Source organism: Aulonocara sp. 'chitande type north' Nkhata Bay, linkage group LG15, assembly GCF_057382095.1.
Source record: "Aulonocara sp. 'chitande type north' Nkhata Bay isolate Kocher_YH1m ecotype deep benthic linkage group LG15, A_spYH_male_GT1.1, whole genome shotgun sequence".
Classification (NCBI taxonomy): Eukaryota; Metazoa; Chordata; class Actinopteri; order Cichliformes; family Cichlidae; genus Aulonocara; species Aulonocara sp. 'chitande type north' Nkhata Bay.
Genome location: NC_141358.1, coordinates 6,302,403 through 6,326,859, shown reverse-complemented (window position 1 = coordinate 6,326,859; position 24,457 = coordinate 6,302,403). Strand labels below are relative to the sequence as shown.

The 24,457-nt window shown below is 37.7% G+C and overlaps 1 protein-coding gene across 1 annotated transcript in view; it reads left to right on the top strand.

Moving 5' to 3' along the window:
* Positions 1–21,537, top strand: part of syndig1l (synapse differentiation inducing 1-like) — a 44,181-nt gene extending 22,644 nt beyond the window's left edge. Inside the window, exons 3-4 of the mRNA XM_086264425.1 lie at positions 8,579–8,716; positions 19,508–21,537. Coding sequence (XP_086120551.1) covers positions 8,579–8,716; positions 19,508–19,666 — 297 coding nt within the window. The 3' untranslated portion in view covers positions 19,667–21,537. The remainder of the gene's footprint in view (positions 1–8,578; positions 8,717–19,507) is intronic.
* Positions 21,538–24,457: the final 2,920 nt, after the last annotated feature.

Below are 24,457 nucleotides of genomic sequence, written 5' to 3'. Positions count from 1 at the left end.
ATCATAAATACGTCAAATGAGGTTGTTGTAGAGACACAAACAGCCTTTTTAGTTGTTTATTTAATCTTAAAGATCATTTTTCTTTTTTATTTACCCATAGCCACTGTTTAGACAAAGGAGCACACCAATTTGGGTTCTAAGAATAGGCAGAGGAAAAAGCATTAATGATGGTCATCATAGTGATTCAAGTGCATGTTTGCACAGTCTCTACCCAGAACAGGAGTGGGAGTCAGTAAGCAGCAGCAGGCATAATTGGTCATCCTAAATGAGGATAATATGATATGTGGCTTTCACTGTTAATTACAGAATAAGGAGTAAAAGACTCTCCTTATTTTTGGTTCTGAATAAGATTCCTGAAAGAGAAACGAAGTAGCACAGATTTTCTCTCTGCCAGACGTCACTGTTGCAACTTTAATCCTTGCCTGAATAGCAACGTGAATAATGAGAAAGATGCTTTTGCAATGAGTTTCGAGTAATATCAGCCCTTCGGGAGTGATTACATGTTGCAATCCCTGAGCAGTTTTTTCCCTCTTTCTTTCTTTCTTTCTTTCTTTCTTGCTTTCTTGCTTTCTTGCTTTCATTTATTTATTTATTTATTTTTATGGGCAGACATGTAATGATTAGTCTGTTAGATTTAGGGGTTTTTCTTCCTCACAAAATGAGCAATATGTAGAATTTGTGGCTAGTTATAATACCAAGAGGGTGTTCTGATTTATATCCCATCTGTCCCTCTCCATTACTGTGGCAGGTCTGACTTGACACCTTTTCAATGGATGTGAATATGTGATACAGTCATGCCAAATCACGTATTACACAGCTAAAGGCACCAGCGAATCAATTACCTGCTAAATTATAGATGCAAGCTTTTTTACTGTTAATGCAGCTACCGTCTCAGTTGGGGTGACGGTGCTCTCATCCCAACTTGCAGGAATGTGTTTTGGATGTTCTATATTCTGAAGCTACTTAGATTAGTTAAGACAGCCCTATCCTTTGAGTTTTTTCAGGAGTTTCTTTCATTTGCATAATGTAGGAACACAGTGTGCTCCTGTTTGCTGAAATATTATTAGTTGCAACTTTGTATAAACCATATAAGTTGCATTAGTATTGCAACTTATATGATTTATACAAAGTTCATGATCCATGATTCTGTATGTTTTTTTTAATTTGTTTGTTTTTTATTTTGATCATTTTACCTTGTCATAGAGTTTTTTCATTTTTCTTTATGCTATGTATGCCTTTTTTTTTTCATAGTGGAGAAGTGATGGGAATGAATGGTAGTACTATATGGGGAGCAACACACAGCAAAAGTCCTTGGATTGACCAGTCAGATTCATGATTCATGAAACCCTGTAGGCTACAACTGCACCTTTAAAAAGTGTTTCAAAAAAGATAAAATCCAACTTGTACTGGGGTCCCACAAAACAAGAATTTGTTATTTTTGTCAGATTTAATCACCAATTTCTGTGCTCAACAGCACAGTTTTGCTTATGCATTTCAACCTGTTTACACAACCTGATGTGAATGCTAAGCATGATGTGTAGTGTTTCCCTCTTGCAGCCTCATTACACGATCCTAAATTGCACACCTGTCAACAAGAAGCAACGGGGCAACGAAAAGGAAAAATAACAAATATTTTGTTCATTAATCCAACACTGCAAGTACATCCCCTTATAACTGCAATACATGTTTGGGAGAACGACATCATGAAAAGCTCTTAATACTGAATATGCCTCTCACATACAGGAGTGTCGTCGACCCAGAGTTTGTGCACTCAGGTACTGTGTAAATCTTACTAATCATATGGTAAAGATTATATTATTTTTTACTTGGTGTTTCTTCTGTTATTCCTCTGAAACCCCTAAAACCACACATCTAGGGCATCTTTTTTTACTAGCTAAATGGGGATCTGACTGTGAGAACAAGGGATGGTGAGCACTCATGGTAGCAAATTGTATCTGCACCCTAAATCATACTTTTTTTCACTCTAAATGGAACCACAAGTTACAGAATAAACATTGTGCTGTATTGATAGACTATAAACTAACATCTGAGAAAATATGGTTATTAGGAAAATTTTTACTGAGGTCATATATCGAACGTGATGAGGCTTTTTTTTTTTTAAATAACCAGAGCAGTGTTGCTCTGTTAGTTAGAAGAAAATGCAAATTTAGACATTACATTAAATTAAATTTGATACTTTATGCCATTTTCAGAAGCATAGGAGTGAAAAAATGATTGTGATTAGAACAGTGCAAACAATAACCCCAATGACAACACTATTTTTTTAGGTTGTCTGATGTGGTGAAAAATAAAGAAAAATACAGTTGCGAAACTGTATGGTGTTTGTATGCCAGATATTTGATTTGATAAGTAGTTGGTAATGTAGGCTAGCATTCTTTCTGTCTAGTTGCTGGGACGTTAAGAGAAACATAACTGTTTTTGGTGTTATCCTGTTAAATTAACTCTGTGGATGGACCTGCATGGTTGAACTGGCACAGATTTTATGTCTGATGCCCTTCCTAACGCATTGCATTTATCTTGATACCAGCATTAGCTGTATGCTAGCTTATGATGCGCTGAGGCTGGGTTTGTTATCCATCTGGGAATTTCTGATAGTTAAATGGTTAATGGTAATGGGTACACTGGCCAGGTTAATAGTTACATTAAATATTTAATATGCCAATGCTGCTGAAATGAGTGCTTAACTGACCTTGAAGTTCATTGTTCTATTGTTGCTGTTTGTGTTCAGCTGCTAGCGAGGTGAGGGGCTGTGTGCCTACCTGACTGTAAAGTTGAGTGTCAGCTAGAGGTGAAGACACAACAGAGTACCACCAAATGTGCATGTGGTTGTTATGGCAATACCCCATAATATCATTTCTATGTGATACCTGCTACTCAGTCTGTGGCTCTTTTGTCAAACTCCAAGACCAGAGTATTGTTTCTGTGCAGCCACTCCCCTCATAGTTTCATAAATGGTTGTTTTGATTTCTGTGAAGAAGATGCTTTCATAAATCATTGAGTGATGCCACTGACTAGCCAATCCGTGGCATGCAGTCTGCTGATGTCACATTTTTGGATCGCCTCAGATAGCTTGAAACCCCGGTCGAGTAGGTATTAAAAAAAAAAACCTGGTACCAGGTACTATGACCTAATGGAAATCCCTAAAAACCATTTTGAGCTGTGCCGAGGTGACCGGAGTAGGTACTAATGGAAAAAGGTCATTACGGTTGTTAATATAATACAATAGTGCTTTTTTGTGTCGATTAGTACTGAATCGCTAGTGGCTACAGACTTCTGCTTGTTGCTTTAACGTTCTTTGTTTTCTTGCACGATTTCTTTTCATTTCACCTGAATTCATATTCACCACCCGAAATATAAATATTCTGAATGTAATCTATTTTTTTAAGCAGGTAAATAATTCAGTGCCCTGTGGCTGTTAAGTAGTTTCTTTCTAGAGACCATCCTGTAGTACTTTACCTTTGCGTAGCCTCACACAATTAATTTCTGTTATTTAAACTGCTGGCTTTTGCTTTTAAAGTAGTTGAAGATATAACTTTCATTTTCTTTTATTGCACTGTTTTGGATATTAGTGGAAAATGATGTATTTAATTTTGTTCACAAAATAATGGCAGAAGTGCATACTAAACTATCGGGTAGACACACACACAATGAGTTATTTTATGAAATAATACATGTAATGTGTAATAAAATAAAATGCTTCGGTACCCAAATTTGTGAAAATCCTCCCTATGATTTTTGCAAAGATTAAAAATGATCTTGCTGTTGTCATCAGGAATTGTGACATTTAGATGACATCAGATCTGATGAAAATAAATCAATAAATAAAACATTTAATTAAATTCTACAGGTTGGGGGGCACATTTCCTGTAGTGCAAATTACACAAGCTTTTGTTTAAGCTGTCACAGCAGAATGGTGAAATCATCAGTTAGCTGTTCATTAACTGTCAGCCAGTTACCGCATGTTGACAGGATTTACACCTCGTAGGAGATATCTGAGCACAGATAGCATCATCTGCATACACAAGTCATTAGTCCTTTCTGCTACTGGAGAGATAAACATTTCATAACAAACCCACATGCGCATTTGCTCATTTAAAGTTTGGCAAAAAACTACAAAGCTGTTTAAACTGAAGGTATAATCTACAGCATCTTCCAGATAAATATGTCTGTAATAAATAATATAAAGGTTTTCTTACTTAAGCATCTCCTATTACAAACTAAAAACGTGTGGTGGTGTATTTATCTGGAACTCTTGTGGTCTGGGTGTCTATTTAACTTAGCTGAGCTTAACAGAGACACAGAGCAGAGAGGTTAAAGCAGCACGGTTTGCAGGGTGTGTTTTTAGAAGCAATCATTGTGAAATATCCATCCATCCATTCGCTTCCGCTTATCCTTTTCAGGGTCGCGGGGGGCGCTGGAGCCTATTCCAGCTGTCATAGGGCGAGAGGCGGGGTACACCCTGGACAGGTCGCCAGTCTGTTGCAGGGCCAACACACAGGGACAGACAACCATTCGCACTCACATTCACTCGCACATTCACACCATTCACACAATGGCAATTTGGATTTTCCAATTAACCTATCCCCTCAAGCTTTGTGAAATAAATGATGATAAATAATGAAATGTTTCTATTTCTATATATTTCTCCAGTTTTTTATTTATTGCTGCTGCCTTGCTATTTACATTTTATTCCTACACAGTTGAAGTGGATCAACCATGATTTCATTGTACATGTACAATAACAATAAAGGGCTATTCTATTCTGTGATTCACTGTGTTGTTCTAGGTAACGCGGTCCTTTGTCATCATTCACTTTCCAGTTCTAATAACCATTATATTCTAATAACAATAATAAGCTTTTGTTGGGCCAGGAAGCAGGGCTAAGTTTAAATATTGTGGTCACAAACAGTATCCAACAGTTTTTGTTGATGGGTTTTTCTGTAAACCCGGTAAAGAAGTTTGCGACCCGTAACGTCATTCAGCTCTTGATTTGATTTCATACCCATCATTAATTTTGAGAAAAATGCTGTAAAAGATAAAGTAATTTCACTGACAACTGAGACAGTCTTCCAGACGGGTTAGTGGCCTGTTTTACTTTGAAGGTTTGTGATTAATGACCTTCCTTCCTTAAACACAGACTTATCTGCAGGTCTGCACTGATTTCAGACAACCTAAATCTTCACCTGCCTGCCTCCCCTGCTTCCTGAACTTTTCTCCCCACAGTAATCTAAGCCAATAGAATCCCTGGATGATGTGTGTTTTGATTCTCCAAACAGCCAGAAGGCTGTGCAGATATTGTCAGGGAGCTCTAAGGCACAGCACACAGCAGGGCTGGCTCTGCAGAGATTGCACCATAGTGCTTGCTTAAGGCCACAACAGCAGACTGACATTATGCACTCTTTAAGCTGCATTATGTTCATGTGTTGCAACCTTCTGGTGTCCACATGTCATTATAAAGAGCATGAAAATATATTGACCACCTAGACAGGGGCCCGTTTTTGCAGCTTTTAACGGCTTTGTAGGCAAAGCTTTTCACACAGCGTGGCATTGTCTGAGTGCACAGAGAAATTAGAAATGTTCTTCTGCGGCTCAATTACTTTCTCTAATACGGTTGCATTCAAAGGGTCTATTTTTGGAGACGATTAAACCAGTATTTCCCCCTCCATCGGTGGGCAGGGCCCCCATACATCTCAGCCACCCACCCGCTAATCCTCATCATCAATCAGGCAACATTGTTACAAGGAGGGTGTGTTATTGAAATTAATTAAAAACTGTTTTGCCCTCAAACCAAATGTATTTCCAATACTCTAACATGTTTACAGAAGCGTAACTTTCAATATAATGCTAATGTCACTGTTCTGCACTCTTGTTCACCGATATGAAACACAAAAATAAACATCAGAAATGCATTTTTAAGTAAAAACTGTACACTCTTCTATCAAGCCAGCCATGGTCTAGGATTGGTTCTTGATACAATATCTGGAATCAACGTGTGAGCGATAGGAAAGGTGGTAACTTCTAAAAGTACTTTTATTGCACCATGTTCATTCACTCATGAGCTTCTGTAACATGAATCAAATGGCTGAACTGCCACCTCAGCATACAGTCAAGTTCTGTAGTCTTCTTAATGACCTACTAATTTTATTCAGGTGTGCTGCAGCAAAGTTTCAGGACACTGGCCCTCCGGGACTGGAGTTTGACACCCCTGCCTTAACCAGAACTTGTATAAAAAAGAATAAAATTGTCACTATAGCTATCTTAAAAAATAATAATTATTATTATCTGGTCAGATCATATATCATAACGATTCTCACGTACTCTGCCTTCCTTCCCTGACCTTTTGCCTGACATCCAACATCTGTGCAGACATCATCTCTCTTATTGAAATGTTGAGCAAAATTGACGTCTATTTATTTGACACAATAGTCACCCACAATTTGTTAGCCTTGATTAATTTTTCATTTATTTTCCATGTTCCACCCTCATGCTGGATCATCCTTCAAACAGGATAATGTGGGAAGGATGCAGCTTAATGTCTCATATAGAAACTGTGGCCTCAATCTGAGACTTCTTTTCATCCCTGGAAAATAAATCTCTGTACTTGGTCTCGGCTTCGTCGAAGAATCCAACAACAAAGCCGCAAGAGGAACGTGTTTGTATACGTGCATGCTAGAGAATGACGTAGTCAGAACGTCCTGTACCGACTTGTGAATTGTAACACATACTGATCTTTTCAGCTCTGGATCAGGACTCTGAATTTGCATCATCCTAAACTGTATGCAGATGTATGAGCATCTATTCTCTTTTGCTGCAGTTTCTTGTGAGAAATGTTGCATGGAGCGTGAAATAGTTTCATAAAGCTTTAGGGAGGAGGTGTGTTTGATTCATAACTATTTCACATCTGAAATGGGGTGTACTTTCAACCGTAGCTATTTTTTTCATGCCATCTGTTGTTTAGATGCCAAAATGTAGGAATCTGCATATCTCAGAACTAATGAGAAACTAATGGGCCATTACCAAAAGTCTATAAATGTGAGCTGTGACATTATGTGGAAGCAAATGATCCTGCATACGCTGGTATGTTTTGTTTCCCATTACACAAATGCCTTTTTCTTTCTCAATAAGTGGAGATTCTTTTCCCACCCACTCAACTTGAAAACCAACTCTACCTGTACAAAGACTGCTGTACCATATAAATGAAGTCTTACTCATATGTATTTTAAAGTAAATCCTGTTTTTATCTGCATGTTTGTTGGCAAATTTCATCATCCAGTGACAGAAAATTTACAGAAGTTCCACATGGTTGGACTTAGGCGCCCAAAAATATACAGGATGAGGTGTCTTGGTGATATTACTTGTATTACCTGTATTGCTATGAGTTTGCAATGAGAAATTTCTATCTCAGTAGTTAGAAACTGTTCAACGGTTAATAATGCTTGTGCTTTCACTGAGGATTAGAGGATATTGAATCTGTTTTAAGAGTGATACCAATATCTAAAACTGAGATATTTCAATATAATGGCTGATTATTTTTTTCTTTCTCACAAACCTAATATAAACAGATATTGCTAATATCTGTTTTGTTTGGTTATTTATTTTGGTTTGGATCAGCTGGTTGCTATCTTTTTAAATGTTCATTTTTGGGCTATTATATATGCCGATACCAAAAGACGAATGGCTAATATCTAACCTAAGTTGGTCAGGTTTTAACTTTAGTCTTCAACCAAAAACTGGTTAGCACATAAAACAGAGTTCTGTCAAATAGAATCAAAGTTTGCCTACTTACCATGGAAGCTTTATTCTGGCACTAAAAAAGCAAACAAACATTTTTTTCTCATTCACAAGTCAACACAAATTCCAACTTGGTAGCTTGAAATTTCAGGTTATTTTCTCCATTTGTAGTGGGTTTTTTTGTTTTTAGCTTTTTAAATTTTTTCTTTGCATTTCAAAATTTTGAGATCTTAACTCAAAAATTTCAGATGCAGCAAAAACTTTTAGCAACAAAAAATTTTGTCTTGTGGGTTGAAAAAAATGACCTAAGAAAATTAAGTAACAAAAAGATCCACTCCACTTTCAACAACAGAAAAATGCTTATCTCAATCATCCATGCCACAACTGATACCTCTGACTCCACATACTTCATGTTTATTATTTTTACTTTTGTTTTTACTATTGTAAACAAAGTCACAATTGGCATAACAACCCATCTTGTCATTGGCTATGAGTTGTGACAAAAATATAGCTTTTCAGTTAATGAAGTGCTTGTGGCCTTTTGTGCAGGGGTAGATTAGCTGTTAGTCTCTACAGTTCTCCAGGCTGTATACTAACTGATTGTTGTCAATAGCCTTAAATTTTGCAAAGCATAAGAGTGGCATCAGTCTTTGTCTGCATTTTGATGCAGCTGTCTGCATCAAAAATCAAAAGGAATCAATTCCAGTGTTTTCTCAAACCACCTGTTTACTGCTACATCGCCACTGAAACTACACAGTCTGCCCATATACATCATGAAATTTTAAATGGCTATATGTTTTAACATTAACTGCTGTTTTCTGTGCAGACAGACTGTTCTACCGACAGCGAGAGTGAAGACAACTTCATAGTTGTCCCTCCACGAGATCATCTCGGCCTGGCCATATTCTCCATGCTCTGCTGTTTCTGGCCTTTGGGGATTGCAGCATTTTACTTCTCACAAGGGGTGAGGCCACACATGCACATATTAACACAGGCATGCAATGCATACCCTTTCAAAGTTGTGGTCTGTCACACATGAATGATGCAGCATCTGGTTGTCAAGGTCTAGCATGCCCCCACCCCTTCCCCCCCCAATCACCCATACACATGCTTCTATAAATTCGTAGAGATGGGAACACACAAACATGTAAACACACACATCTATCCGTCTTTATGTATGACTCATTACCAAAAGATTAAGAGCCTTCACTCTTAAAAAAGGACTGACAGCTGACTCGCTTACTACAAGGCCAATTTTTACTGAGCTATGCATCAATAACTCAAGGCCAATCTGTAATGGCTGCTTGATGCTCTGTAAACAGGCTGAGAGCCTCCTTTAGGAAGAGTCTATAAATCACTTTCAAGGTTCTATCTGTAAATGCCAAGAAAGGTTGTATTCAAAATAATAAGATGAGAGAGGATCTCTGAACGTGTAGACTTTTCAAGAGGACTGAAGATGAACCCAATTAAAGGCGGGCTGATGTATTAAAGATGGTGAGCCCTTGGGAAAGATGAGCCGTAATTATTTTGCAGACACACTGGCATTCTTTTGACTGATGCACTAAAAACAAATGTTTTATTGCAGTCCAGCATAAAAAAATACTAAAAATGACCCTAAACAACGTAATCTGAAGCGAGAAGCTTTACCAATATTTTCTTTTCAGTAACGTCTGCAATCACAACATAATAGGTATCTAATAGATTCCAGCCAGACTTCCTCCCTCTTTTCAGTTCTCTTTGAAATGACTCTGATGATGTTATGTCAACCAAAGAGCACAGGGAGTGCCTCTTGTCTTGCCGCTAATCAAGTCTGTCCTGTGAATCATCAGCATAATAAAGACAACACATTAAAAGGCTAACAGCACAAGCGTAAACACACAGTATGTCCGAAAATGCATGTAAACACACGCACTGCACATACAAACACACAAACGTGCTAGAGACAGACAAGCTTTTCATTAAATTGCCCTGCGTCTGACCACAAATTCTTATCAAAAGCTCAAGCATTTAGCTGCCTTATCTTGGGCGCAAGTAGTCTAAGCCCGTCAGTGAATTATCTTGTCAGGAGCTAATTTGATTCTTCCTGGGTAATTATGGGGAAGTGATGGCTGTGTTTAGGGATGGATGATTTTTCTGCCAATCTCCCCCCTTTAGAAGGTGCTTTCCTGAAGAGCTGTCAGGATTTCAAAGATATGGAGGAAGTTTGGGATCGCTTAATTTTATAGTTCAATAACCCACTTCACTGGTCTTCGTTTCATGCCGTTATTCAGAAGGACCAACCTGAAAGTGGTGATTCTATAGGAGCTAGCAGAGCACATGTCTGAGTATGCTTACCGGTGCATTTGCACTGCACTGGTGGCCAATAATGGCAATATCAACTCAACATGTAGGTAAAATCAGAATCTTTATCAGCTTTTACTTCATAAAAATATAATGGCTGAGGAATATATGACTCATTAAAAGAAGCCAACACAAACCATAACTAGTTGTAGCTGAGTCAGATTTCCTTTTTGGATTGGATGTTATCTAGGCAGGGATAGCTCAGTAGGTAAAGTGGTCGCCCCATGATCGGAAGGTCGGCGGTTCGAATCCACTTAACGGCTACCCTGAGGTACCCCTGAGCAAGGTACCGTCCCTACACACTGCTCCCCGGGCGCCTGCTTAGTGGGCTGCCCACTGCTTCACTGAGTGAATGGGTCAAATGCAGAGAAAAGCAAGTAATTTCCCCATGGGGATCAATAAAGTATCCATTATTATTATTATTATTATTATAATTAAAGGATAATTTTGATTTTCTGTGTTTTTGTTTTAGACATGGGTTCAAATAGCAAGATTAGCAACTGGTCCTCCTAAACTGTGCAATCATCACACAATCAATAGTATCATTCAGACTTTGTTAATCTTAGAATCCTATCCTTAGTGATACCAACATCCCAATCCTGCGAGCATTCAAGCGAACCCTGTTTCAATTTCCAAACCTAACCAAATAGCGGTGCAAGCGAAGCAAAGAGCAAAACAAAGTCCCTAAATTCAAAGCCATGTTCTTCTGGCTGATTATTCCACTGCCACTCCAAATGAGTACTTTGTAGATCTCAAAAATAAGACAGCTATTTTTCCAAATCTAATATTTCCATGGCACGCACCCTGTGTGCATCTCTGCCTGCGTCATTTGCCGGAACAGCAGTAAGTGATGCCCTGGGATGAGAATGTGCTGTCCAGAACTGATGAGAGAAAACAATAAACAGATGTTGCATTGTTGCCTAAGGTAATCTGTCTGTCACAATGATGTTTGGGGGTAAAAATCAGACAAATGGAGCTTTCAGATACAACAAAGCATGCGTTTCGCTCGCTGCTGGGTTGAGGGCACTGTTTTGGAAGAGCTGTGGACCACATAGCAAAATCAGTTACGTTTTTGAAATTTCCAATCAGTGCATCAAGAAAATTCCGTATATGAAAACTATATTGATTTACCCTTTACTTCAATCAGAAAGCTTCAATAGATCTACTGAGAGAGAATGCTTAAGCAACCCTAAGCCATGCTTATAAATATTGCCTACCTACAACAAGCTACCTGACCGAGGCTGGGCAATTAATTGTCTCAAGGGGCCGCTTGAGAAACTGGGACTGTTGTAGAAGGCTGTACCTTCCACAACAGTCCCAGGTTCTCATGTGCCCTCTGGGAAAATGAATTATCCACTCCTGTACCTGACTGTTAAAACACACCTAACATGCAAACTGGGATGGAAATCAGTTTTCTAAGATAGGGATTTACCTCTGTCGCAGGTTCCTTTCACATATACACACCCTGCTCATTTCATTGCTTTGGCAGAGCTTTCTGTCTTTGTAGAACACTGTAGATGTGACAAGGGCAAAGAAATTTATTTATTTATATTTTAGAAATGATAGCACATCAGCTTCACCACTTACTCTAAGGACATTTAAAAACAAACACGTTAGCGACTGTAATAGACTCTGTGGATGGCAGATCAATAGTGTTTTTGTTCCACTGGAAGGTCAGGCCTAGTCAAATACAGCGCCGCTGCTTTGCCAAGGAGACGAGTGAGTGAAGGCGTCAGCAAACACCTTAACACAAAAACAGACATGCATTCATATGCTGCTGTAACGCTGTTCGCCAAAGACAACGGCTTTTATTGTGCATAATGTCTTTATGGTAACTTGTGGTGCACAATTTTGAGATTCAGTGTTAACCTCCCCCCACAAACGCACACATCAGCTGATAATAACTGGAATACCATAAATATCTGAGGGAAATTAGCTTTGAGCATTTGATTGGGAAGCGGAATTGAGTTTCAATTATTGCCGCTAATTGGGTGAGTGTTTTGTTTTGGAGATGCTGATAAATTCGTCACTTAGCTCTGAGACATCTGCACTGGAAAGTGCAGGGCTGAGGAGCAGCAACAATCTATTTCACGATCTTGCAAATAAGACTCCCCTGAAGTTATCGTATGGCGTACGAGCCATAATAAAGAATGAAAATGAATGAGCTCGTTATAGTGAAACTGTTTCTCTATTTGTGCCTGTCTGTGCGAGGGAGGCGGAGACACAGACACAGAGAAGGGGGCGTCGAGTGTTGTTTGTTTGGAAGAAAAACCTGTTAAGGGTGCCGAGTCTCCATGCAGCCGAGTCTCAGATGTTATCTTTTTTCTATGACACCACATTTCAATCATTTTGTCAAGGTGGTGGAGATAAAGCCTTAAATGCTTCTAACCATTTTGCTCTCAAGGGTATTCAAGGAAAAATACAATGATTGACAGTGTTAAAAGTTAAGCTGCGATATTTTCATCACTCTCAGTCCACATTACAGAATTATTTCAGTTTGTCACAAAATGCCTTGATTTCATTTTAACTGACAAACATTGCGTATCATATTTGACAAATGCACCAGAGAAACTGACCCTCGAGTGAGTGCCCTTTGAATAGCCTCTGTAGAAAAAAACCCCTCTTCAGTCTGAATCTCAAAACAAGTCAGAACTATTTTAGTGTCCCCAAAGACCTCTGTGGGGTTGTGCTAATATATTGTCAGAGGGAGAATGTGCTTTGTGTCATTTTGAAAGCAAATTAAAGCCTAATTTCCCATAAACCCCTCATAATGGTGCTTCTGTTCCAGTGATTACTGTATTGATGTGGAAGCTGAAGGCTGCCTCGAATGCACATATTTCGTCTGGATTTTCTTCCTGACCTTTCGAGGCATTTTTCTAAAGAGCCTCTCTCGTTGGCTCTAATCTAGCTGTCTTTGTCTTGGACTATTAACTTTGTCTTCAAAAATCTGCTCAGCCTTAGAGAAACAGAGCAAAGTGGCAATACCTTGTGCTGTTTTTTTTATTAAGTTCAAACAATCAAAGTGATACAAGACCCTTCCTAATGGCCACTCTGCGTGCATTCTGCAAAACTACAGAAGGTTCTGACAGATGCGTTGTGTCTGAGCCAGGGCTACATCCACAAAAGTCAGGAATTCAAACAAGTGATTGGTTTTTCAGTAATCTGCAGTGAAACATCTTCTTCACTTGCTGTGGGCACTCGCAGAAACATACAGAAAGTTTTAGGCATCTGATTTTGTTTAAATGCTTCGTAATTGTCTCCGTACCCTAAAAAACAACCCCAACACAAAGTTTTCCGTCCAGTAAGCATCAAAAAATCCTCTTGAGCTCTGAGCTCATGGCAATTAACAATGCTTCCTTAAAAGCAGAAAACAACTGATTATTAATCCTGTCTGCATTTATGTTCTTAACAATATATTGAAATGACTACATAAACAATGCCTGTCGTTCTGTTCTAATATAATTGGCTAAAGCCAGACTAAATATGCAAAATTCATTTATATCTGCTTCACTGGAGTTATTTTACCCTGGTGAGAAACTGCAGAGAATGAGATCCAGAATTTCGAGCTAAATGGAGGAAGGCATGAGTAACTAGAGGTCATATTCTGGTACAGCTGCTTTGTCGCTGTTTGCATGACTGTAGTGCAAATTGGCAGAGACTATGAATAATACAATATTTTTGTCAGGAGAGAGCGATAAAGCAAGACACTTAAAGAGTAATTAAAATAATGTATTCGACTTAATATGCACAAAAGGGAAAAGAAATATGCCATTAGCCTTTTGTGAGTAGACCCCATTGTGATGTCATTATTTTAACGGGTTAGTCATTTTATGGAGTCTAGACCCTGGTGGTGGATGAGGAGTGATGACATGAGAACTGGAGGGATGTGAAGAACCCACCAGTAAGGTTGAAGAGAATTGCATTAATTCCACACTAAAATAACACCTGGCAGTGGGAGAGAAAGCACAATCTGATTGGTTTGGCAGAGAATAAATGACCTCAGGAAAAAGTGATGAGTTTGAAGTGGGGAAACGGGAGAGAGGGATGTGCAGTAATCTAAACAGAGCTAGCATCAAGACAATCTTCCTAATAGAAATTTCAATATATATTTTACATTAGATTTATCGCACACTGCACTCATTCTTTGTTATCACTGTATTTCTGTAAACTGTACTGTAATGTGCGAAAGAGTTGAGCCTTCCGATATTTCCTTATATTTTGCTGGTAGAACAGGAAGTAGGTGCGGCGATTTATTAAAACGTGCAAACATAATACAGTTTCTAAGGCAAACACAGAGTTTGCACAATTCTAATAAGTTTGAATGTCAATAATTGGTATGAGCACCTTCATTATTGAAGAAAGACTGAACTAAGCTGTTTGCATGTATTAGAGCCAATTTCTTAAATTTGTCACTTTGTAATATATTGTATTATTTAATTTAGTTCAGTCTGTTACTGTTCTTATTGTCTTGGAGCAACTGTGACCAAATAATTTTCTTAGGGATTAATAAAGTATTCTGAGTCTGATTGATGAATAGTTCTCCAGGCTTCTTGAAGGACATTTAAAGCTCTTTTTAGATGTGTGCTGCCTTTTGTTCTGTTCTGTCAAGATGTTCCCACACTGCTTCAAAAATGTTGCGGTCCGAACTCTGGGGAGGCCAATCTATGGCTGATACTGTTCCACTGTATGTTTCACATGGTCTCCCAGTAAGACCATTTCTAATGACGCAAGTAGATGGATCAACTGAAGAGCCAGATGCATCTCTCGGGTCCTGTCAAACGTCATTGCTGGATTTTCTTCTTTGTAAATAGTAAAAAATGTCAGCATCACCTTCAAATATAGTTTAGGAAATAGTCTTGCCACTTTTTATTGCATCTTCCACTCTCTATTTTCTCTACTATCCTCATTTTCCTGAAGGAAAATGTCCTCATTTTGTTTAAGGACATGTTGCACTCGATGCCAAGATACGTTTTCAGCTAACAGCTATTTGGGAATCACCTTATTGCTACAAAAATACTGTGTTATGTCATCTTTGGCTTTTTTTTTTGTAGATTCAACTAAAGAAATTAGAATAAATTATGTGTTTTTGTTACAGGCGGCTAAAAACAGTATTAGCATTATACAGTACTGTATAAAATATTAAATTTTAAGTGCAATACTTAAACATTATACTGGCTTAATGTTACAAAGACAGATTTTGTTTTACTATTTATATGACTAGCACAAGAAAAAACCAAACAGCCAATCTTCAAGGAAAAGCAACTTTGAAAGGCCTTCAGAAAGCCTCGAGAACTATCTCAGATTATACTATGTTAAAAAAGTAAACTTCAAGTAATCCTTACTCCAGTCAGTATTTCTTCTCTCCCCTCAGATATCCAACAAGACCACACTTAAATAAAGAAAGATGCTATTAGACTACATACCTGAACCAGCTCGCTCTTCTCAATGAGAAGAAGATTTCAGAATTCTTCTCAGTTTTCCCTTATGTTGAGCAAAGCAATTCTACAAAAGCAACTCATATGCAAGACTTTCAAAGTCAAAGGTCAAACCAAGTATAGCTCTTTTTTTTTTTTAATGGAGACTTTGTGTTTAGGGTTCCACTCCCTGCCTCTGCCAGATGCAAACTCTCTGACTACTGAGAGAGCTGCACCTGAGTAGCAGTGCAATCCTTGTTAACCTTGATTTTTAAGATAAGATAAGATAAGATAAGATAAGATAGAACTTTATTAATCCCTCGGGTGGGTTCCTCTGGGAAATTCGACTTCCAAAAAAAGCACAGCAACGACCGAAGTTACAGTTACAGAACTGTTATATATATATATATATACACACACACACACACACACACATATATAAATACAGAGACAAATATAAATAAAATATACAAAGGGGATAAATAGAATAAATAGGAATAAAAAATAAAAATACAAGTGAATTGCACATTTCAAGTATTGATATTTTATTAAGAAATGTTACCTCATGTACTTGGTGCTGTGGCTCACCTCCAAAATGAAAGTGGCAGAGTGAGCTAGTGTGACCCTAAGGCCAACTTCATCATACTCACATGCCACACATCATTATTAAATTGGATACAAGAATAATGAAGGCCATTTCATGCATCCACACAATGCATTTCAAAATTCTGTTAGCACAGGTTCACACCCATCTGACTGTGTTGTGTTGTTGGCACATTGAATTATGGTTGTAATTTATAAACATGTTGAACACTGGAGACTGCTGAATCTTTGACTGCTGTGAAGAAAAAAAAAGTAGTAAATACAGTAAGGCATTGTAATAAAAAAACTGAATTTATTTTAATTTAGTGGAAGAAAAATGAAACAAGAAACTTAAAAAGCCAATACAAAGGCCAAAAAACGCCAATATAACAGTTTATGCTCTGTAATTTCTGCTTCAGGGATAACCTCCACTCAGTGAACTAAATGAAAAAGAGAAATCAAAATAGTCTATTTTCCCTTCCTTTCCCTTCTGGCGAGGAAATCCATTTGAACAAGAAGATAGCTAAAGGTTACATAGCACAGCAACCACAAGTCTTTATACCTGCTCCTGCTTTAGAGAGGAGATTCTCTATTTACCATTATTAACTAGCAAATCCCCCGCCCTATGTGTGGGAGATAGGAAACATACATGCATGCATATATTACAATAATTATAGTGTGATGATAAATGCTAAAAAAATGTATGTTTTGATGTAGATTCCAAATACTACATCCAAACACTGCACAACTCTGCAGCTCCCTGCTTTATAATCATTTTCAGCTCAGTGTTTTGGAGCCCAGACTTCACATTACAATCACCACAAAATTAGGATGAATTTTTCGCCTACATGATTACATTTAGATGTGTTTAAATACAACCAACATGTTTAATATACATCTACAGTGACTAATGAGGCAGGAAACGGACCACTTCAAAACATAACCAAGTTTCAGTCTGTTTATTTCTGAAGTTATTACGTATCAAATAATTGTTATTTCTGAGAATGTAAGTACTGCCCATTGTTAATCTCACAGTGTTCATTTAGTTTCTTCTTTTACCATAGACTCTTCTAATACACTTCTTCTTTACACCACTCGCCTCACCCGCAAAGCCATCACAATTGTCAACGATGCAACCCACCCCGCGCACTGTCTGTTCAGCCTCCTGCCCTCTGGAAAGAGATACAGAAGTCTCCACTCCCGCACTACCAGGCTCACCAACAGCTTCATCCACCAGGCTGTGAGACTGCTGAACTCTCTTCCCTCCCGACTCCCAGCCAGCATAATCACCAGATTGGCAGAAGTATAGGAAGACAGATTGGACTCTACTCCCCCTCACCCACGCACACTCTCCAACAAAGAAACACTCTCTGAACCAAGAACTGAAAACATTCCTGACTTGCATTGCAATTGCACACACCTGCAACTATATATATATTTTTAGTATTTCTTTTAGCACTATTTATATTATTATATTACTATTTATTACTTTATTGTTAGGGCTGTTTTTGTTGTGCATCTGCACCTTATTGTTGTCAATGTCTACGCATGGGACAGTGTGAAACGTAATTTCAATTCCTTTGTATGGCAAGTACATTTGAAGAAATTGACAAATAAAAGTATTCTATTCTATTCTATTCTATTCTAAAAATACACTATATTAATGCTCAAGCTTATATTCATTACGCTGAATCATGCAACATAATCGCTTCAGTGTTTGCACTGTAAAACACAAAGTCAGTAGTTTCCTGGAAACGCAAATCAGACAGATTAAATATACAAATCAAATTTAGTCAAATGGCAAATCATATATACGTGATTATATTGTAAATGTATACATACATATATATATTTTTCTTTTTGTCAATTGGTTTTCCAGTTGGCATATATACTTAGAAAAAAAGGCTGCAGTACCTGCATGCGTGTCATCATTCATGTCTGTAAACACAGAAAAGCTCAAAGAGTTTTGAATCACTTCTGATAAAACTTTGTATGTGTGTAGAGTTGGGTAATGTTAACAATTCATTAAAACTTGGCTTTCATCCTACAAGGTCTTAAAGGTCAGCTTAATGATTAATGGATTTAAAAACTGACAAAAGCCTTATAACCTCACCTATAAACTATGATTCTTAGTATTGAAAGTACAGTGCAGTATAACGATATAAAATATCATTCCCCATTTGACCTTTGACCTTTCCTTTAATGTTAATAGGTTGATCTGAAAGTCAAAGTGATAGTAAAGCTGTAGGTATTTAAAAATATGTTTATCACTGCCATTGTTTGTATTGACAATGAATGGGAAAACAGTGAATAAATATTATATTTATTATAATATTATTAATATTTTATTTTGATGTTGTTATATACATTACAGTAAAAGGCTAAGTGTTTAAATACATAACAATTTGAATACATGCTCATGAACAAGTATGATTTTACTTGGAAAACAAAACTATCAAACAAAAAATCAATAGAAACGTTTTCGCTTGACATTTATCACTAAACATTTAAAATTAAGTTTAGTAAGTAAAGTAAAACATAATTGTACTGAAAAACATGTCAAGTATATTAAAATGGGTTTCAACAGAGAAAAAAGAAAAGCCTGAAATTACTTTTTATTGTACAACACGCTTCTTAAAGAATGAATAAAAAGAACAAAGAAAGCAAAATGAATGCATAAAGATCTCAATGCCATTTCCCATTTCCTTGAAACCAAATACTGCCCAGACAACGAGAAGCCTTGGCAGAGGTTTGTGCTCTCAGAGTGGTTTTTGTTATAAAAGCAGATTGCTTGAAAAATAAATGTATGCCAGAGGACAAAATATAACACCAATTTTAGGATTCTTATTTGATTGAAAACAAAAACTAGTATTTACTGCGGTTTAACGGCTGCTTTTTCTAGCTACACTAACAGGGGCTCGTGAAGAGGATCTATATGTGCCTGTTGTAAATGGGTCATGTCAGTGGGAGTCACTCTTTGGAGGGGGAAAAAAGCAGTGTGGGCACACAAAGAACCAGCTTTACACTCTGTGACTTGAAAGCATGGATTAACTGTGTGATATATAAACATGAAAATAATTATTATTTTTTTAGTTCAATGATAAATTATCTATCTTGTTTCCCCCCATACGATTTTTGTCATTCAGTGATAGCAGCTGAGGTGACCATAACCTCCTGTCCTTCACATTTTCACACTGATTGCGATTTCTTAGTCCTGCAATGCATTTTTTATTCAGTTCATGTATTTATTTGCACAGGTCAGTCAGTTGGTCTCTCCATTTCCATGACTTTAGGTTTTACATTGCAATAGAAACGATAAACAACATATTTTTCAGTGGCTCACCATTTCTCTTGAAGTCGTTGCAAATGATATCAGCCTCTGACTTTCTTCTTCTTCTTCTTTGTTTTCCCTTTTACAGACCACTAAGGCAGTGAACAAAGGTGACTTCCCGCTGGCCAACATCGCCTCCCGAAGGGCTTTGTTCTTAGCTGCCCTCTCCATCACTATAGGCACCGGTGTGTATGTAGGGGTAGTGGTAGCGCTCATTGCCTACCTTTCTAAACCAGGGCACATATAGCAGTCACACCTTCTTTCCAAACACCTCCAGGGAGCCCAGGAAGAGAACACCGTCCTCTGGGGAATGTCACTGCGCCTGCAGACTTTGAGGAAAGTTTTTCCAGGATGTACAATTTTTCCCCCCCTCCACCTTCCTTTTGTTCCAGACTTCTCTCCCTGCAGGCCCTCTGTCAGCCAAGATTTGCCACAGTGACTGGAGAGAGGTCAAGCAAGAGGGCAAGAAGAGGGAGGCCTGTGGATTGAGAGAGACTGCTGAGACAGAGGGTTTGAGTAAAGGAAGCATTCCATGTTGGAGCCCAGTTTGCATTGCAATGGCTTAAATCCATGTTTGCTTCATCCTCTCCTGACGGATTTTTAGGTTCCACAAGCCCTAAAGAAACTTTGAAGAGAGAAGCTCATACAGTAACCTATTGAACTTAACCAATTATTAACAAGCAGAGGTTTAGGAAGGTTCAGATCAACACAGTGTAACTTATTCACCTAAACCAATACTATACTGTTGTTGTTTGAGCTGCTGTTAAAATTGGAGCTGCCCTGTGGAGTCTTGCCCTGTATCATCTCAGTTTGCCACCTAGGATTGTCTTTAATATACTATAATCTGCCCCCATCAGCTCAAAAATGCATTTGTCTCTGGGCTGACTGCCTCACACCGCAAGATTTAAATAAAATAAAAAAAGAAGATGTGAGAATATTTACACTTTCTTAAACCATGACAAAGGACTTATTTCCAGAGGGACATAAGAAAAAAAATATAGAGCGTTCATCAATAAAGGATCAAACTCTTGAAAATCAAAATAATAATAATTATAATAGGGAACACGGTTCCCTTCTCATTAAAACAAATGCACTGGCATGAATCAGAAAAATCTCAATGGAGCCACAGGCCTGCATTTTTCCTCAGTAAAGCTAGCCATCTGTCAAATCCCTAGTACTCCTAAAATCTGCTCATGCAGATATGTTTGCCTACATACATACAAATTTGCTTTATTTTGTTTGTTTTTTTAATGTTTGTCCTTTTGTGTTCTCTACTGTTTAAAAAGTGTCTTCATTAATACTGCTTAAACTAATTTTCATTTATGGCCTTTGAAGTAAAGCACAGATGTGAGATGGCCAGATATTCAGGGCAAATGGTGTCCAGTGTTTCTACAAGTGATACATCTGATAACACAGCATGAAATATGAAATGAAGCATGAGCCATTTAAGGATGCCATATACATCAAGTACATAATGTCAGTTCAAAGCAGGACTTACATACAGTTAGGTTCTTGGTTTTTGGACAAAGACTTAATTGTGTAAATTCTGGTTTGTTGGAAATCAAACGATCAAGATGTGCAGACTTTCCGATTTCATTCAAGTGGTTTAACAGAAGTATTTAATTAGTATTTAATTTCAAGAGGCTAAAAAAATACTTATAATTGGACAATGGACTAACAAGCAGTTACACAGCCAGGTGAGGCCTGGTTTTCTGCACCGTTGTATTATAAATTAAGCAAATAAAAGATCTGGAGTAGATTCAAATGGTCAAATGTGGCATTTGGTAGTGGAACTGAGTCACTGGTGTTTATTGATGATAATGACACGACTACACTCTGCTCAGATTCAGCTGTAGCTGTAAAACTGATCACACTGAACTTCACAGTGGAAATGGAAAGCATACTGCAAAAGCAACCCAAGGCAAAACAGTTACATATCCTTCAATGGTGAAGTAATTCGTGCGTATCTGTCTGAACCGAGCATGTCGTTAAATACAAACCCAATAATAAGCAATTAAATGTGACCACAGTAAAGGCCTAGCAGTGAATCTGAAGCAAGGAAATGCAACATTTGGTGACGTATATAGATTCCAGACTTCTAACTGTGTGTATATATATATATATATATATATATATATATATATATATATACATATATTAGGGGTGCAACGATACACAAAATTCACGGTTCGGTTCGACACTTTGGTGTCACGGGTCGATATTTTTTCGATACAAAAAAATGTTCATGCCTTTTTAATATGTCATTTATTAAAATTATGAATATATATTTTAACTCAAAAGTACAGTTTTAAATTTAATGTTGCTGAAACAACAAAAGCAAAATAATAAAACAAATAAATCTATCTGATCGAGGAATCACTCATCTTTGGAAAAGAAAGTTCAATACAGAGAATGAGGGTGGGGGAGGTTCAATTTCGGGTAGCGTTGAGGCAGTTGCCATGTTGCAACGAGCTTAGCTTCTGTCTTGCTAGCTTGTGCTGCGCTCAGTGGATCTGCACTCGACAGTGCAGCCTAGGCGGAGTAGTCGAACGCAGATCCACTGAGCTCTTAACACAGACAGCATCGTCAGAAGAAAAGTTGATAAAATAAATAAAAAATTTGGTATTGTTCAAACCGAAAGCACTGTATCGAACGGTTCAATATCGATACGAGTATTGTTGCACTCCTAATATATGTATATATATATGTAGACTTTTCCAAGTGTGGTAGTCCTGATTTTAGCTCTGATCATTTATTTGATTTAGAGCTTTCCTTAATCATAAATTCAACTGAGTTAAATTAAAAAACAAACCAAAAGGCTCATATTTTGCACAATGCCTTTTCCCACTTTCCCTTATTCCAGCTAATAAAACAGGGGAGATTTCGCTTTGTTCCTTCACACTTTGAAGGTGAAGACGTTCAACAGACAAGTTCACAGATTGTCTGCAAGAAGGGCTTATTAATTACTGATATTTTAGCTTGTGTTTTTACACAAGTCTGGCAGATACTATTTCAAGCAGTGAAGCCTCAAGAGGGGATGATATACACTTTGCTACCCTGCACAGGTCCTGCATTAGTCATACCTGACAGTTATGGTGCACAATTAGCTCCCATTAATGGCTTTTTCTGAAGGAATGCATATTCTCTGGAGCATAGCCCTAAAATAGCACAACCACATTAATTTCACTAATAAGCCACTTTTGATGTCACTGCTTGCTGTCAAACCAGGCAAGTAAACAATCCATTTACACACATCCTTGGTTCTGTGAAATTTTTAGGCTAAAATGTAACTCTGTTCTCATGTGCTAATGACGAGTGAATATCTTTACATATTCTCTACAAGAGGAAGCTTGACGTTTGGGGTCCGAGCTGCAGTTTAATTCAAAAACCCCAAAGTTTCTTTTGAATGTTGTCTTTGACTGCCTTTATGGGTAAACAATCATCTTCTGACTAAAATAAGTCAGAAATGGACCACAGTGCACTCTTAAGGGGTTCTGAAGACAGGATAATGTATCTGTATATGTTTAGTCTGATAACCTTTGACACCTTTTTGACCACTTGTCCCAAACTTAACTCACAAGCTACTGATTGCAGTGTATGCACACATCACCATCACTGTACCTATAGCGAAAGTTTGTTTTCATCTCACGGAGAAAGTTTTATTGCTGATAGCGATGAAGATACTTTGTGTTTTGTAGCGTGTCATTCAAATGATGTGTTTTTAGCTGGCTTCTTTGGCAACATGGTATTGTGCAAAGTGTTACAACAATACGTAAGTTTTAATGCTGTTATTCTTTTTTTTCCTCATTGTGATGAGCTACACATCCATGCAACAAAGAAGTTTGCTGAATGCCAGGTTGATAGTGATCTCTTCGTGTCGTGCTTTAAGCCGCGTTAAAGAAAAACAATGTTGTTACATTATCTTTGGGATTTCTTTCCTATCTTGTGTGACGGCAACATGTACATATTGCAAATAAAGACATGTTCAAATGTAATGACAAATAAATCAGGAAGGATGGCCTTTCTTGGAAGCAAAAATTCTTTCTCTGATTTTTGTAATGTGAAGTTCTATAGTTGGATTCATATCTGAAAAGCCCTTCACAATCTGAAGGAACTGGCTGAGTAATTGAGATGCTTGAGTTGTTCTTAAAGCAAAAGCAAACACAGACTGAGTCATGGGGTGTAGGTGGTTTTGCCAGAAAGAGACAGAGGAGCAGCTTTGAAATCTGTATAACTGCACCATTCTCTTTGCTGCATGCAGGAAAGTACATTTCCCTTTGTGTTGTCAACCATTATGATTATTGAACAGCAGAGCTGTAGCCTACCCAGCTCAAAATTTCACACAGTGAACAAAATGCCAACAGAACAAGCTAACATTTCCCACACGGTGTCCTATTATTGCGGCAGTCACTTTGACAAAGAAGAGCAATGATGTTATATTCTGTTGTGATTGTTGGTTGTGGTGCACATTATCAATGGCTCTCAACTTTTTTTTCTGTTGTTGTTGTTGTACATACCCCCACAGTGTATCAGATGAGCACAACGGGTGTGGTGCAGCCCGCAAACACCACTTTACTTGTTTGTTTCCTAAAATATTAATACTGCTGGCTTAAAAAAGCAGATTTTTTTAATCTATCTCCATGACTTTTAACTTGTCAAACTGTGTCCCTTCTTTAATTTATGGTGATTTAGTAAAAAGGCAAAAAGCGATTGTCTGCACTTTTCTTCTTTGGTATTGTCACAAAGAAGAAAAGGTCACCAGCATCACTAGGGAGGAAAATTTGAAAGTCTGACTGGCCAGATCATACCTTCGGCTGAGTGTGGCCTCATCAAGTATGAGTTTTCCTATTATAGTCAATAGGTTTACAGGGTGAGGATTTTGGGAAGTGCTGCATTATCTGCAATTTATGCATCACAAACTGCTCCGCAGACTACATTTATCACACATAGTTTTGAAAATGTTTGCAAATGGTGAAATCAAAATATTAGAACTCTGCATCGCATCATTGCTTGGCTGTATTTACCAAGATTCTCAAGC